Source organism: Tricharina praecox (assembly GCF_024521635.1).
Source record: "Tricharina praecox strain CBS 144465 chromosome Unknown BZA05scaffold_3, whole genome shotgun sequence".
Taxonomy (NCBI): domain Eukaryota; kingdom Fungi; phylum Ascomycota; class Pezizomycetes; order Pezizales; family Pyronemataceae; genus Tricharina; species Tricharina praecox.
This window is the reverse complement of record NW_026250405.1, coordinates 1667462-1684179: the sequence shown is the minus strand read 5'-3', so window position 1 is coordinate 1684179 and position 16718 is coordinate 1667462. Positions and strand designations below refer to the sequence as shown.

At 53.2% G+C, this 16718-nt stretch overlaps 4 protein-coding genes across 4 annotated transcripts; 2 read left to right on the top strand and 2 right to left on the bottom strand.

The window, feature by feature from the left end:
* Positions 1-1643: 1643 nt before the first annotated feature.
* BZA05DRAFT_433838 (uncharacterized protein) lies at positions 1644-2996 on the top strand (the record flags this gene model as incomplete). The annotated part of the gene is made up of 3 exons (XM_051486287.1): positions 1644-1916; positions 1985-2552; positions 2651-2996. 3 exons carry the CDS (start codon positions 1644-1646, stop codon positions 2920-2922), a joined length of 1113 nt encoding a protein of 370 aa, XP_051343196.1. The 3' UTR covers positions 2923-2996.
* A 769-nt stretch (positions 2997-3765) lies between these two features.
* BZA05DRAFT_441855 (uncharacterized protein) lies at positions 3766-4805 on the top strand (the record flags this gene model as incomplete). Its single annotated transcript, XM_051486698.1, has 4 exons — positions 3766-3794; positions 3828-4067; positions 4198-4665; positions 4730-4805. 4 exons carry the CDS (start codon positions 3766-3768, stop codon positions 4803-4805), a joined length of 813 nt encoding a protein of 270 aa, XP_051343195.1.
* Positions 4806-5348: 543 nt separating this feature from the next.
* Positions 5349-8949, bottom strand: BZA05DRAFT_433837 (mediator complex, subunit Med5). The gene is made up of 4 exons (XM_051486286.1): positions 8801-8949; positions 7904-8722; positions 7250-7846; positions 5349-7192 (listed from the first exon to the last, which is right to left on the bottom strand). Exons 1-4 carry the CDS (start codon positions 8879-8881, stop codon positions 5777-5779), a joined length of 2913 nt encoding a protein of 970 aa, XP_051343194.1. The 5' UTR covers positions 8882-8949; the 3' UTR covers positions 5349-5776.
* A 2878-nt stretch (positions 8950-11827) lies between these two features.
* BZA05DRAFT_168992 (ras guanine nucleotide exchange factor domain-containing protein) lies at positions 11828-16267 on the bottom strand. The gene is made up of 4 exons (XM_051479181.1): positions 16166-16267; positions 15411-16064; positions 12522-15299; positions 11828-12471 (listed from the first exon to the last, which is right to left on the bottom strand). Exons 2-4 carry the CDS (start codon positions 15978-15980, stop codon positions 12073-12075), a joined length of 3747 nt encoding a protein of 1248 aa, XP_051343193.1. The 5' UTR covers positions 15981-16064; positions 16166-16267; the 3' UTR covers positions 11828-12072.
* Between the last annotated feature and the right edge of the window lie 451 nt (positions 16268-16718).

The following is a 16718-nucleotide window of genomic DNA, read 5'->3' as shown; positions in this document are numbered from 1 at the left end:
CCGAGTACTCGGAATCTGTTGTTCGGTGCTCTAACAGGTATGTAGAAGCTACTCGCCTCTCTGTTGCCAAGAGAATGAGGATGTAGCTTCATACCTGATGGTAGAAGGATGCGATACGATATGTACGAGACGATATGTACGATATCATTCCCACCGGGCATGGACCACAGCTTAGGTATGTCTGGGATTATTTATAGGTAGTATAGTAATCAAACACGTCAGCTGTGGGATAGAGTTAGAGTTATCCCGACACCACGTAACGACAAAGTATAACGATCGAGACACCCCCTCCGCGTCGTCATCATTCATGAGGATGAAACTTTGCGGAAGAAAACGTTGTCACAACGTTTTCGATCAACGCACGTGTGATATCCGGTAGGCTACACTGCTACAGGCTCGCAGTAGATTATTAGGCCAGCGGGCTAGGAAAGGCTAGAAGTGATCCGAAAGTCACGGTAATCACTCGAAATTTACGAAGGTGCATATGTTAGCATGTGTGAACAAGTAATGTATTGTTGTTGTACTGTGAGAGTCTGAAGCCTCGAGAGAATACATAAAAGGGGGGTGGTAGGCGGCCAGTGCTCCCGACGTCATGACCACGTAAACGACAAGCAACGAGTGAGATATTACGACAGCATACATACCAATATTATTGTATTCCCCTACTGCTCTAGATGCCTCCGCCGCGGATTCTGTGCTGGTCTCACTGCGCATACAGTGCTGTGGCTACCAGAAGCTGGCACTGCTGCGGATCCTGTGTCCTACTGGTACTGCTTCTCGTCCCGGATACTGTGATGCCCTCATCGCAGATACAGTGCTGGCTCCGCTGCGGGTACTGTTTCCTGCTAATCGTGCTCGTCGCCGTGGATACCGCGCTGACTACGCCGTGATTATGGGCTTGTTCGCTCGTTTAAGCGCTACAGGGTTTCTCGTTTGCGTAGGCACATGTAGTCGTCCCAAAGGGTTTAGACGCAAGAGTGTTAGCTAACAGCTGCCGCCCTCCGTTACCTCTGTTGCAGAGCGATGGGAGAACTGTCGGTGGAAGGAGACAGCGGGAGGAGGACGTCTCGGTGGGAGGAAGATAATCGGGTTAGTGGGCGCGCAGCATCAGTTTCGAGCGGTCCAATGGGGTCGTCTGCTTCTGCTTCTGCTCCTTCTCCTTCTTCTTCTTCTTCTTCTTCTTCTTCTTCTTCTTCTTCTTCTTCTTCTCATCATCACCAACCAAATAGACGACCAAACCTCAAATCTTCTCTTTCCTCTGCGTGTACTTCCATACAGATCCCGCCTCCGGCCTGAGGAGTGTGGGCCAACCAACCGCTCTCAAAACCTTCACCACCACCACCACCACCACCACCACCACCACCACCACCATGTCCGGCAACAAGAAACCCACCTCCCGCGATTCGCCATTCCGCACCCCACGTGGCGGACGCGCTGCTAATCGCGCAGCCCGTGGAAAAGACAAATCAGGCTCATCGTCAGCATCAGCCATGCACAGCGAACGGGCAGTTGGCCAGAAGAGCCGGGATACACGCATCTCATCACAAGAAACACCTACGCCAAGTTCGGGGCAGGCACGTCCAGGAGTACGTTCACAGAGGTTGTCATCAACAGAGAACTTTCAGAGCAACGAAATTGATACCATGCCCCCGTCACAACTGCAGGAGCAGCTTCAAGAACCCGAGTCACAGACGAAGCGAGAGCCGAATGAGCTGTCGAATCGACAGAAGCGGCGGCGGCACCCGGCTGATTTCCGCGTGGGTTCGCCCTTCGAGACAGAAGGTAACCAAGACGACGGTTCACCCTTCGAAATGGAGGATGACCAAGACGACGGTTCGCTCTTCGAGGAAGAGGATGGACAAGGCGGGGATGAGCTCCACCACTCATACCGCATTGTCACGATTCCCAACTTGAAGGTAAGCCGCTTCCGTGACTGATGTACCCTCCTCCCGGCTAAGCTCATCTAATTCCTACTTACCTACAGATCCCGTATCACTGGAAGGACGAGGCCAAGAATGTCCAGATTGCCATTGACACTCTCGAGCACATCCTCAAGTCACAGGGGGGGAGTGCCCGACCTTCGAAATCCCTGGGCTTCATCGCTAAGATTCGAAAGAAGTTCGGTCCAAATCCTATCCACCCTGACACCCTGCCCGGAAGTTTTGATGGAAAAATCCTTGGTTTTCAGAATGCCTTGCGTCTACATTATACCCGCTGGTTCAAGGTAGTCGAGATAGATAGCCTGATCGCGGAGCACTTTGGATCCAGATTCATGTTTGACGATCTAAAGAATTACAAGATTGTCCGCCGACGTGCCATGCAGATGAAGCAAGGTTGGAAACACGAGGCCATGCTACGCTTCGAAAAACATGTCTCCAACCTGATCCAGAAACACCCAGAGTGCGACATCAAGAGTAGCGCCGATCCAGGAATATTGCGAGCCTTTTTTCGCGATCATTTCAACATCGATGAAGCCAGATCAGTTTTCTGGTGGGCTCATGACATCATCGATCTCCCGAAATCTTCCAATGCTTGTAGGACCTTCATTTTTGGTAAATACAGTCCCATGCGCCATGCCCATCTACCTCCTACCTACCTAATTTCCTGATATCTGTACTACCGTGTGGTTGCTAACAAGTACCAACTATAGAAGTCTTCATCATTTTTTCGGTCCAAGTTAAACTGTATCTCGACGATCCGAAGGCCTACGACCGCGCCACGCTGAATCGTGTCTGGGATAAGCTCGGCGATATCCCTAGGTTCAAGGACCTTGGTATCGACGGATTCGCCCTGCGCCCTCTCGGAATCAGCTCTCGTAAGCGGAAGAGGGAAGAGACTCCGTTGCGGGAGGACATATTCAAGGCCGTGGAGTACAAGGAGGGCGATGATCTTGGAGTTTACGAGGATCCCGATGATGTGTGAGCTTGGGAGTAGACTGGGGTAGATGAGAATGTCGCGCTGTTGCATGGGTTCTTTGCACTGGTCGTTCATCAGAGGATGTGCTAGATGGGTTCAATTGAGCATTCTACTACCCATGGTTGTTTTTTCTTCTTTTTTTCTTAGTGTTTCCTCTTGCCGGGCTTGGTGATGGATTTGAATGTGCTTACGAGAACCTCAATGCTGTGTGAGCTTGGGAGTAGATTGGGGTAGATGAGAACCTCGCATCACATGGGTACTTGGCACTGGTGGTTCATCAGAGGATGTACCAGATGGGTTCAATGAGGCATTCTATGGTTGATGTTTTTGTTTCTTCTTTTTTCCCTTGCTGTTTCCACTTGCCGGGCGTGGTGATACCTAGATTTGAATGTGCATTGCGTCGCTGTCTTCTTGAACTTCTACTGAGAATAACCGTTCTCTACACTGCGCTGGGCATGAAATCTCCTACGATGTGCCAGACTCTGAAATAAGGGTGATATCCCCCCGCCCCCCCTTCACCCAGGTCATTCATACAATATCACCCGAGGGTGCTAAGATGAGGAATGTTGTAATATGTATCTCACTCGTTACTTAGTCGTTTACGCGGCCATGACATCGGGAGCACTGGCCGCCTACCACCCCTCTTTTATGTATTCTCTCGAAGCTTCAGACTCTCACACTAGATACAACAACAATACACTACTTGTTCACACATTCCAACAGGTTATGAGCCCGGCCCAGCGCCATATTCAGAATATCCATCCATGTCGATTACTACTTTATCCCACCGCCTACGAATAAGCCTTTGATAGCGTATTACCTCCCACAAACGAAACCGCATAATCCACTATGTCGAACACCGAAATTTACAACTTCAAGTACGGATCCATAGAGAAGCTTTCCTAAAACAGCTACGACACTTGGGGGCCGATGAAGATCCGGAGGAAGATAAGAAGGCCGACCCGGAGAAAGGACCCGGCGAAGGGCCAGGAGTCCGAGCCGGAGGGAGACCAGGAGTCCGAGCCGGAGAAAGGACTCGGAGAAACTCCAGGAGGCCGACCGGAGAAAGCATCCGGAGAAGATCAGGAGGACGACCCGGAAAAAGATCAGGGCTTGCAGCCTTGGTCTCTCGACGGGCTGCCTCTACCGCGGTACCTACGAGCAGCGCCGCCGGCGGAGACAATCTTGACAAACCACCGCTCCACGGTCTTCCGGAGGAAGAACCTATATACCTACGTCGAAGACCGAGTTACGCTACCGCCACTGCAAAGGCCGGCGCAGACTGAAGGTCGAGACACACAAGAAGCCGTGCAAGGAAATGCATCTGAAAGAGCGCATGAGGTATACGCGCTGGCAGCTGGATACGGGCCTAGCGAGGTCGTCACTGCAGCAGAGCATGCGCCTGACGAGGTTGCACCTGCATCGGAACCCCAAGATTGGGAATCGCAAGAGACAGAACCCCAAGATCGGGAACTGCAAGATCGGGAGCTGCAAGATCGGGAGCTGCAAGATCGGGAGCTGCAAGATCGGGAACTGCAAGATCGGGAACTGCAAGATCGGGAACTGCAAGATCGGGAACCCCAAGAGCCGGAACCTCAAGATCGGGAACTACAGGAATCCGGACCGCTTGTGTCGGTGCCGTGGGATTCAGGGCCGCATGTACCGGTACTGTGAGGTTCAGGACTGCATGTGTCAGCACCGCAAGAAGCAGGACCGCTTGTGTCGGTACCTCAAGGGATGCAATGAATAGTGCACTTCACTAGCAATTGAAGGTAGCTATGAGTCAAGTGTACGTCTCACTGATTGAGAATAGCACGTTCACACCCGTTACTGATACCAATGGCATGAAGACTAGTTATAGTAGGCTGCAGAAGGGTATACAAAGATAAGACCTATGCACCAGTCGGTAAGGTAATAACCCTACGGTACCTACTGAGCTTCGCGGCACAGAACAACCATCAGATAGATCATCTGCACGCCATTACGGCGTTTCTCAATCCCGCGACAGACACCGATGTCTACATGCAGCTACCTGACGGTATCGAGTGGCGCGATCCCACGCCCATGCTCGGAGGCAGAATACATTGCCTGTTCCGATGCGACTCGAAAAACGAAACCGATAGTACGACTGCACAGGTGTCGGTCGAATTTCATTGATTGGTTTAATGGTATATTGTTTGTACGGACGTTTTTGTTGAATTGGTACTCTTTCCTAGCAGGTTTCGCCCACTGGGTTTACTGCGTAGGTTTCAACGAGGCTAACGGAGAATCATTGGGCCATGATATGTTTTCATTTTTTGATTCTGTTAGGTGCTTGCTGCTTGGTTTTTATGGGAAATACGGGACGCAGCAAGGGAGGAAGTGTCGTAATATCTCACTCGTTGCTTAGTCGTTTACGCGGCCATGACGTCGGGAGCACTGGCCGCCTACCACTCCTCTTTTATGTATTCTCTCGAGGCTTCAGACTCTCACACTACAACGACAATACAATACTTGTTCACACATTCCAACAAGTAACAGAAAACAGAGCGTGTTTGTTGGTCATACGGCCTTCGGTCTTGGGGTTGCAACTTGTTTGCTGCTGTTGCGGAGGGTTGGAACTTGGACCTTGGAACTTGGAAGGCCCTCAGTATCCTGGGTATATGGACCGGTATTCGGTAGGCACGTATGTTCTTGTGGTCTAGGGGCATCTCCAGTACATACAACTTCCCACATCCCCAGTAGGTGCGCTTTCCTAGTATGCCAGCAAGGAGATTGTTACAATCGAAAGTTCTATGTAGGCCGTCATCATCGAATCGCTGTATCCCCCCAGAAAATAAACCAGAAACCCGCACCGAATCCATAGCTGCCATCATTTAGACTACATCTCCATCTCCAGCAAGCCGCCAATGCCGCCCATGCTCCCATCAAAGTCATGGTGTTCCATCAACATATCCATGCCATCGCCGACGCCCACACCGACGCCCAATCCCATATCGCCCAGATCGACATCCCCCATCTCCCTCACCTCTTGCATGCGCTGCTGGACGCCGCTGACGCCATCCCACAGCCTCCAGGCCGCCTCGACCCTCCTCATGACGACAACGAGCGTATCATTCGCGCCCTCGCCCACCAGCGCGCCCAGCGCCTCGCGAAAGTCGATGCGGCCGTCTTCGCCGATGTATGCGCCCAGCATGGCGGCCGCAACGTCTTCGGCGACGCCGGCGTGCCCCGCCGCTTTCATCTTGCCCGCTTCGTTGGTGATGATCTCGACGACGCGCCGCGCGCCGAGGAGCTTCCATGCGGTCACGAGCAGCCGCGACGTGTATTGCGGCGGCGACCCGGCGTTCCACGCTAGCAGCTGGTTATAGTTGTTGGCCACGGCGCTGGCTAGCCCGCCGGTGCCGGCGGTGTGGATCCACGATTCGACTTCGTCGCGGGTGGGGGTCGCGGTGCGCTTGAACCCGAGGTGTGGGCGGAGCGTGGCTAGTAGCTTCTCCGTGGTGTGTTTGACGTCGGGCGAGATTTTGGGACGGCGGAGGAGCTCGCAGAGAACGGCATCGAGAGGCCGCGCGGAAATGGCGACCACGGTGCGGTGCGTCTCGGCTGTCTCTGGGGCAAGGTCGTGTGCGATGATAAGGGATGTGAGGATCGACAGGCTGGGTGAGGGGATGTCGATGTGGCTCCAGAGGTGCTGGGCAAGCCATGTAAGACCCGCTATGACCGATGGTAAGAGGAAGGGGGTAAGCAGAAACGCGAATGCTTCGTTGACAGTGTCAAGATCCAGGACCCCGCGCTGGATCGCGAGCATGGATTGGGCAAAGAGTGTTGGGATGAGAAGATAGAACTCTTGTGGCCGACAGGACATCATGAGGCCATCCGAAATGCCCTCTCCCTCGAAAAGCTCTTTGATCCAGCCCCCCAACTGTGCATGGCGGTCAGAGGAGCCGAGGGTTTCTATTCGCTGGGCCGTAGAGTAGTTGTGTAGCAGCTGCGGAATGAACGCCTCATTATTAGGAGGATGGGAGAAGACGAGGTCGGAGGTAGTGAAGGAATAGCGGTGGATTATAGTCAGGACCAAGAGTAGGATGTATCCGAATTCCTCGTACACCGGTTGATATTCGCCCTGGTCCTCCTCATACCGCCAAGTGTCGAGGAGATCGCACAGGGGCTCAAGTATCTCGGCCGGTTTGACGAAGAGGAGCATCACGTCGATACTGCTAGGCTTCCGGGCAAGGAAGCTACAGATGTTTCGGAGCGGCATTGTTTCCCGACTCTCACACATTTGCTTCATCACCTATGTAGCGGTTAGCTCGAGTAGGCTTGGCCACGAGGCGGTGAAGTTTTTGCTTACATCGAATAGCGCCGCAACGACGGCCCCCGAGTTTCCCTCGACTCCCTCGATCTCCTCAAGCAACCGGTCGACCCGCGAAGGGTCAACATTACACTCCGACATGATCACTCGGTAATCGTATCTTCCAGAACTCGGCATCGCACTCAACGGAAGCTCGCCCAATATCCCCTGGATTTCTTGCTCGCCGATGACACCATGCAGAGCGCAAGCAAACAAGAAGTCTTGCCGCAGGTCCACCGTGATGTCGTCAAACATCATATCCGGACTGGAATTGGAGTTGTCCGCGAAAGGTTCGAATGTCGCCGGCGCAAGATTCATGAGTGTGCCCACGTCCGTGCGGAGGAAAGTTTGTGATATCGCGTAGGACGATGCCAGGGAAGAGGGAGATATCCGATTGAGGATGAGGGGCACTTTGTTGCAGAGGAATGAGCGCAGGAGGAATAGGGTACAGGTTGTCTCATTGCGGGCCAGTGCATTCGTTATAACGTCGATTACCGCCGTAATAAAGTCTGCGACCATGACATTTGCCTCCTCCTTGTAACGGCTATACAGATACCCGATTATGATCTCGTCGTAGACGTTGGGATGGCCACATATCTGCAAGTAATACATCTGTCAGCCCATCACCCTCGACGGAAAGATTGAGCATCCCACCAAGCTATCCAGCCATATGAACAGATGTGCCCTAGTCCACACGATAGGCCCCAGATCCGCCGCATCACCTCCCAGCCCCATCACCATCCCATCGATCGTTTCACTGGGGCCACCCTTCAGCATACCTCTCTGCTGCTTCGGACTCGGGCTCTGATACTGCTGTCTCATCTCCTCCAGCTTGCTCGCCAGCGGCGGATTCTGGACCTGGATATACTGCGTGAACAGACTCAAGCTAGTCTGAAACGCCAGTTTCTTCTCCTTCCTCGATCCTTCACTCAAGATCTTGGCCGCCTGTTCGTTCGCCCCCAGCGCAATGATCAATTCGCCCAGCGCCTCGAGCCGAAGCTTGCTCGACTGATCCTGTGCCATCGACACCTCGGTGATCCCCTCGGCGGCACCATCACCACTGCTCAGGATGCCCGCACCGGAAGCCGCCATCACCGCCTCCATCCAATCGCTCATGGCCTGCACCGCCGACCACACACTCTCGGGCGACCGCGGCTTCTTCTGGCCGCGCAGGAGAAGCGCCAACACCAGGAACACATCCTGCTCGAGCAATTCCCTGCCGCGCAGGTGTTTGAACGCGGCCTCGGGGGACGTGGTAGCCGAGGTGGTGAGCGATTTCGCGGCGGACGTCTGCAGCAGCGCGACCAGGATGTTGGCGAGACTGACGATGTCGCGCTCGACGAGGCGGCTCACGTACTGGAGGTGGAGCGGGTCCGAGGCATTGGACGTCAGCTCGGGCTCGAGGGCCGTAGAGGCGATGGCCGTGGGCGGAATCGGGGAGCGCGACAGCAGCTGGTGGAAGTAACCCTCGAACTACATTGCGGACCGCCGGAAACGTTAGGCCTCCATTCGAGTTCATCTCTCAAAACAACTGCGTGGGGAGATTCATACCCTATCGACGGGTGTTCGGTGCAAGATGCATTTGCGAAAGAGCTTCCTGTATGTGTCGAGCGGAAGCGTGGGACTCGGCATGATCACTGTTGTAGGTCTGAGAGCTCTGACATTCTCCCACGCGATATTGCTCCCCCCCGCCGAGGACGTGATGGTTCACCTTGTCGTGTTGCCCTAGCCGCTAGAGTTCAATGCTAGCGTGGGGCTTGGCATTCTAGGGACCCGAGACTGGGTGGGGCTTGGCATCCTCGGGACTCGAGACTGAGTGATGCTTTGTGACCAACTTATTCTCACGTTTCCCTGGATTGAAAGAACGGTAAACAGAGTGAATCACTGCGAGCCAGAGCAATATAATCCAAAGCCCATTCAGCCTTCTGGCTATGTTTATGCCACTTACTACAGACTCTGGCGGAGCAAGTTCACCTATGGCTTTGGGGACCGATGAGGTCAGAGGCCTCCTGCCTCTAACCAGTACCAGTGCTAGTATGTATACGAGAACCAACCCAACAAAAGCTCACGTTTCCAATGGCAAGACTAACAGCTATAGCACCACAAGCTTCATAGTATCTGGATAACTTTTAATCCGGCATTACTCCATGGAACCTCACTCGAATCCGCACCTTCTCGAATTAAAAATGGTTTCCAAGCACCCCCACGAGCACCCTCGTGTGAACCTTCAATCACATATTGTCAAGTCAATTCAAGCGCCAACCTCAACAGCCAGGTATAAAAGTGCAACTCGCTCGAGAGCCTGGTTTCGATAGAACATCCGGTCCGAGTTGCATGGCATGCTGTCACCACCGCTAAGCACTACCCCTCGCACAGCTCCTCGCAACAATGAGCATAACCTCGATCTCGAGCTCACAGCGCTCAAGCTTCCTCCGCAGCTCCGCACACGCGCGGACAACGTCGGGGTCGTCAGCGGTGGCAAAGATGCGGAGTACCCGCTGGCTCCGGGTGTACTTAAATCCGAGTCCGCGCCAGTCGATCCCCCGCGCGGCAAAGAAGCGGGCCGCGGCTTCGTGCACGCTGAGGGCGGTGGGGTTGCGGTTGGGAGTGCCAGTTGTGGTAGTGGTGGTAGGGGCTGGCATACGGTACGTGGGAATGTGGTTTGATAAACGGGGGCGGGGGGTGCGGTAGCTCAAACTTATGGTGAAGTCTGCGAAGAGCGCGGGATATAGCACAGATTAGGTACGTACATACATTATGTACCCAAAGAGGGCTGGCAACATGATCGTTCCCGAGAAGTTGGAACTTCAACCCGAGGAATACCCCCACCATCCAACTTGGCTACCGAATCCCACGCTTCAAAGTGATCAGCCCGCAGGCTGCAGAAGGCGAGGGAAACGACACTCACGCCCAGACAGCGAGATTAAACCAAGGACTAAAAATCTACGGTACATAGACACAACTCCGAGAACCAGACAATCCCCCCAACCACGATGCAAAACTGCAAATTTCCATTCACGATCGATCATCGCCCTTCCATACCAAGCTACGAATCTACTAACCACTTCCATTTCCCTTCGATCCAGAACCCCAGAACCCCAAAGCCACAGAGCCACAGTAGACCCCAGAACCCCAGAACCCCAGCGCCGCAGTAGGGCCACAGTGTAACCCGGGATCTCAGCTACACATGTACTCGCAGGTTCAAGGACCAGGGTTTGCCAACTGCAACGCGTCCGCATCGCTTAATACATATATCTACTAGGAACCGTGGCTTACCCGTGGCTTACCCGTGCATGATGCTTATGTACATACCCGCTATGTACATACGCTTAGATACTCGACGATCCCCCCTGTAGTTAGGGCCTACTGCGGTTGTGGCTTTGGTCTTGATCCGCGGGTGATGGTGGGTGTCTTGCCACACACAATGCACATGGGTCTCATTCCCCACCAGCCCGCCCGCCCTTGAGTTCTTCGCCTGGATCTCGAGTTGAATGTACAGCACCTACTACCAGGTACTGAGTAGTATCATATACTGGCAGATCAGCATCCTCCCAACAACTTCAACTCCAAGGACAAAGATAATTCCACAGACGATCCCCCAGGCTGCCCCTCCGCTCACAGGTATCCACTTGTAGTCTGTAGACCCAAAGCTCAAAGCCCAAACAATAAACATCATTTACAATCCCAATTATCCCATTCATTTTCACCAGTATGATATGAATCCTCTCTTATTCTTCTCTTATTCCATTCCATTTATCCCACTCCATTTCCTTCCCTCCCCTTCCCTCCCCTTCACCCCCATCCATCCATCATCCATCATCCGAAACTTTTATAACATCCACATAACCAAGTAACTAAGTAGAGGCATCAACCCGCATCAACCAAGCATGAACTCGCATCAACACGCATACACAGCATCGCATCAAAAACCGGGGGTATCTCAAACATCAAAAACACGACAGACACAGAGACTGACAGACACAGACAGATAATAGGTACTAATTCTAGGGCGGGTAGAGGGTATGCATAGAGGGGGGAGGCCACGTGATAGGTATATAAAAGCAAGAAACAAGAAACAAGAAACCGGAAAAGACAACCCCCCTTCCCCAAACCCCTCCCCAGTAGAAACCCCCCAAGTAGAAACTGAAAACCCCCCCAAAGTAGAAACGGAAAAACTCCTAGACGAAAAGATAAGACATGAACTTCCCCCACCTCCCCCCCGTCCCCGACCCCAACCCGCCCGCCCCGCCCCAAATTTTATACACAAAGCCTGCCCGCCCGCCCGGCTGCCACCTAATCAAAACTCAAAAACGCTAGATGAGCAAGTAAAATAAATATGTAAAAGTGTAAAGAAGAAGAAGAAAGATGTCCCTCGTTCCATTCCCGTTCCCTTTCCCCGTCGCCATCCCCGTCCCCGTCGTCCTCAATCGAAACTAACATGAAATCAAAAATCAAAAAAATCAAAAAATCAAACCCCAGACCCGTTCCCCATGCACCATAAAACACATAAGAGATCAGAAAGAAACAAAAAAAACGCAACACAAAAACTCCCCCAACCCAAAAAAGAAACTGCTAGAAAAAGAGGAGAAAAAAGACACCAAGGTGTCCCATGGTAAAGAAATAAAGGATGAGACAAGAATATAATAAGAGAGTAATAGTGACCAAAGGATAACACCTGGAACCCCGAAAAAAATATCCCCGTAAGAAAGCATCCCGTCATTTTTCCGCTTCGACAAGAAAGACTAAAGATGACTCGTACAACACAAGAGCAAGAGTGGAAAGTAAGAGACGGCTACCCAGGACGTGCGAAACCCCGCAAAACCTTAATTTACGGGAGCTCTAAACACATGTGCCCACGCGAACAGATCCGACTTTGCGGAGTGTTCCTTCGGGATTACCTGCGGAGGCGGTGGGGGCGGAGTCTGGACTTCGGGGGTATTTGTCGGCCTCTGGGTCTGGGTTTCGCGGGGTTCCAAGAGCAACGATCGTCGGTAAAGGTGCTGAACATCGGCCGCCTTCGAATTGTGGACCCGGTCGATCTGCTGGTCGATCCAGCTCTGCATCTCAGGGATTTCCTGGATCCGGTATGGAATCTGGAATCGTTGGAGTTCCGAGATGATCCGTGCAGTCTTGATGTGCTTGTCGAAGTTGATGAGCTGCTTGGTCGACCCGTCGATAGACAAGGGTCTCTTGGAAGGGTTTCCGACGTCCACAAAGGTAAGCTGGAGCATGTTAGTTTAATCCTTCAATATAGCAGTGAGATGGGACATACATCGGTCAGATAGGTTCCAAGGAACGGCAAGCAAGGCGGTACATGACTCCGTAGCCGTGCGCGGAGCACGGCATGGTTCTTCGAAACATCAATCACCGACCTCAAATGCTCCAGAACTTGCTTTGTCTTGAACGAAACCAGCTCCCACGTCTTCTTGAGTCGCAAGATCGTGGACGCATTCAGCGTGCACATGATAGCCATCAAGGAGTCGTAGTTGTTGAGTTCCAGACATCGGTCGGCGATCTTGATCCAGTGTTTGATCACCACCGCACGTTTCTTGGTGTCTGGGACGTCGAGGATGGTTTCGGCAACGAGATGTGCCAAGTCGGTAGAAAGCGACGACATTGCCAACACGTTCTGAGCCAATGATCCACTCTTCTTAGTCCATTCCTGGGCAATCAACTCTTCAGGCAATATCGAACAAAACATCCGTGACTCCTTGAGGGTGAGTTGTCTCGCCAACTCCAACGGGTCGAAATCGAGAATGCTCACTGGCACCCCGTTAGGCCCGAGGGCACCCTTGAGGGCATTGAGCTGGCTCCTTGTGATGACAGGAGTCAGGATGGGCGTCTCGGGCACGCTGTAGGTGGTGGACGAAGAGGTGGTCTTGCCCATGCCCGAAACCAGGCGAGGAACCAGGGGTCCGTCGACGGAGGCGGCTTTCTCGGCAAGCTCGAGCAGTCGCTTGGCAGCTCCAGGCAACACTTCCTTCAGTCGCATGCCTGCGAATGATATGATGATTTCGAGTGCATCGCCATCGACACTGTTTCGCCAATGCGACTCCAACCAGCCCTTGAAAACGTTGTAGACGCGGAGTCGGACAGGGGTGGCACCCGGTGCCGACCCCACGGTGTCGAAGCGGTCCACCAATGCCTCGGCAAAGTCGCGAGGGGTCGTGAATAGTCGGAAGGTGAGGTAGAACGTCGCAACGAAGACCGCATCGGGAGTAGAGTTGTGCACGGTCATCCTTTCCACTAAGGCTGGAAGGGTACCACCGGTGATCTGCCCGTCTTTATTAAATGTCAAGTCCTCTGCATGCGACTCCGACAGGTATTCGCTGCCGGAGCCACTAGCAAGGGAAACTTGACTGCTTCCGAGCAGCGCCAGCTCGGTGGAGAGAATCGGGGTGTCGATGCTTGTAGAGGAAAGAGGCTCGGGTGTGGTTGCTCTCGTTGACGTCTGTGAAACAATGCTAAATTCGGATCCCCGGACGCTGTTGACCCCGGTAGAATCTGTTGCTGCGAGAGATTCGGCACCGATGCTATCGGCCCGAACGCTTTTGTTGAAGGATTTTCGGATGGTTTCCACGCAGTATTCACCTTGGATGTTCGAGGGTGAAACATTGAGCATAGGAGGTGAAAGCGACGAAGCGGTAGACGACCGTCGCGAGGCGGTGGGCTGCTGCACGGCAGCGACGGGCGAAGATGGAGCAACCGTCGATGATGATGTTATTGACGATCGCACACTAGTATCTACGGTTAATGCGGGTGTGGTCGAAGCGAGCGAAAGTGGTGTGATTTCTTTGGGTGGTAGTAGTGATGTATCTTTGCGTGGGAGTAGTGGTGGGGAGTCCTTGAGTGGGAGTAGTGGTGGGGAGTCTTTTTGCGGCGGTGCGGGCGAGTCTTTGGGTGGTAGTGGTGGAGGAATCTTGTCGGGTGTTGGGGGAGGGGGCATAAGGTCTCGATCGATTTCTTCTTGCGTGGGCGCATCAGCAGCTACTTCTTCTTGTTGTGTTTCGCAAGCTGGCACCAAGGCATCTTCCGCCTCCACTGGGTCGGTAGTTATACCTAGACCAATGTTGAGCGCTGCTGGTTCCAAGACAAAGTCGCCAATCCGCTCAATCGCGAACTTCGACTTCGCAACACACTCTCCCGCCCCCCGGACACACCCAGTGGCGGCTTCCACTAAACTCCTTCCCCCATCTGGAATCAAGATTCCATCTTCGTCCTCGCCCATGTCTTCCTCCGTCCGATTCGAAACAACCTCTCTGGTGGCCGAAATTAACGAGGAGATTCGTTGGTAAAGAGCCTCCTTCGCTGTCTCGAGAGCTCCAGCCCGGGGATCGCGTGCGTAAACGGCCTCCACGACAGCAAGGAGATCACGGGCTGCGGCAACCGACTGTTGTTGTGTGAGTTGCAGTTGGGGTGTAAACCGCGCCTGCAAGTGGATACGACCGATATATGATCCTAGATAAGATAGTAATACATCATGCGTGGTGTTGAGTCGTGCCAGCGCATAGACCTGCTGCGGGGACGCAAGTTCGATACTCTGCGGACGTAGATGTTCGTCCGCATTGGCACGTGGGGCCGGAGTATAAGGTGTGGACGGTAGAGGATGGGATTCTGTCTTCACACTGGCTACTCGGCGAGTCGGGGTATAGCGAATCTGGTCGCGGTCTGCAGACTGCGGACTAAAATAGCCGCCAGCATTGGCGTCCGACCCAGCCGTGCTCGACGATCGGGAAGCGAGCGAATCACACGGAGGTGTGGGCGGAACTGAATTGTCGTTCAGGTAATCATCTTCGTCGAAATCGCCCGCACAGCTCTCCGTGATTTCGTACTGGTCGTACCATACGTCTAGGAAACGAACCCCGCGCACGACGATCTTGAAGCTCCGCAGGATCAATTCGTCAACGACATCATCCCCGCACTTGCTGTTGATTTTCTTGGCAGTCTTGACCAGTCCGGAGAGCTCGTTAAGCACCACTTTGCGAGCTTTTCGGATCGCATCGTTGGATCTCACAATGTCTGCCTCGCGCGTGAGGCATTCGGTTGATTCCTGCTCACAGCAAATTTATTAATTTTTCGTCCATTCATCCGTCGATCCGTTTCTCGGGGAGGGGGGGGGGGGGGGGTATATTTTGGTAACAAATAGATTGAGTGCACGTACCAGCAAATGCCTCACACCGGCCAGGATGCCAGTGACAGCGATCTGATTGACCGAGCCTGCACGGAACTGCTCAAACAACTCCAAGCATCCCTTCAGCAACGCTCGAATGTGAATCGCCTCGTACGATTCGCAATAATTCGTCGGTAGCCATCCTCGCGCGCCAGAACTCAACATGGTGCCATCGGCCCATCCGTTGGTATGCACACTATGCACCAGAATAACATCCCCGGCATTAAGTGGTAATGTTACTGTTGTCGAATTGCTCGAATATGTGGGGTGGAATGGATAGAACGCTCGTAGGAAAGGATGGAACTCTGGCGACATCTCTGGGTCCGTGTATGATCCATAAGGTGGATGTGGTGAAGGAGGAGGGGTGATCTGTTGATTTGAGGAAGAATGTGAATGACCGCCGGCGGAACGGTTGTGCGAGTGGTTGCGACTGCGAGGTCTCGACTTCTGTGAGCCCGAGCCTCGTGATGTGATGCTCGTACTCCTCTTCCCTTTTTCGATCCGCAGAGGCGCAACAACGTAAATGCTGGTACGCTGTGATGGTTGGGATGTATCGTCCATTTTATTGGGCGTCGACTTCGAAATCGACAATCGAGCAACTGGTCATTCGTAGCAAGGGCCGAGTGGAGACGACACTAGATGCTGCTTTTGTCCCCAGTGGTTCGTAAGCTTCCCGTGATACACAAAAATATAGGACGGACCTTCTCCTGGTCCCTCCACCACCTCATCGGAGAATCATCGCATACCACAGCTTTATTTTTATTTTTATTTTTTTCGCCCGCGGGCACCGAGGGGTATTCACACGACGACAGCGGACAGGCCTGGGTTGACTCGAGAGCAATGTCTCCACCCCGGTTCCAATGAACCAGTTTCTTTTTCCTTTTTCCTTTTCTGGTGTGTGCCCACGGACTTGTTAACAAGCACACTACGAAGGCAAGTTTCCAAACGGAAGCGAAAAATCCAATGCGGACGACGACGATGATGACGCGGGTACCCGTTGAGAGCAAAGTTATCTCGCGTTGCGACGGCCGTCTATGCGATCCGAAGCGTGGAGTCGTGCACGAGAGTGTGGCAATTTGACGGGTGGGAGTACCGGAATCGTGCAGGCGGCAGCAGCAGCGAAGGCGATGGGTGATGGTGTCAGTGTTCCCTTCCCGAAGCACGATAACTCAGGTTCCCCAACGTCGTCGTGTGTAGCAAATGCGGGCAGTAGTCCAACCACCTGAAAATATGACAACCAGATATCCTCCCAGCGCTTCCACGGATTGAGTCTCTGCTACGGAAGCTAAAGTGGGGAAT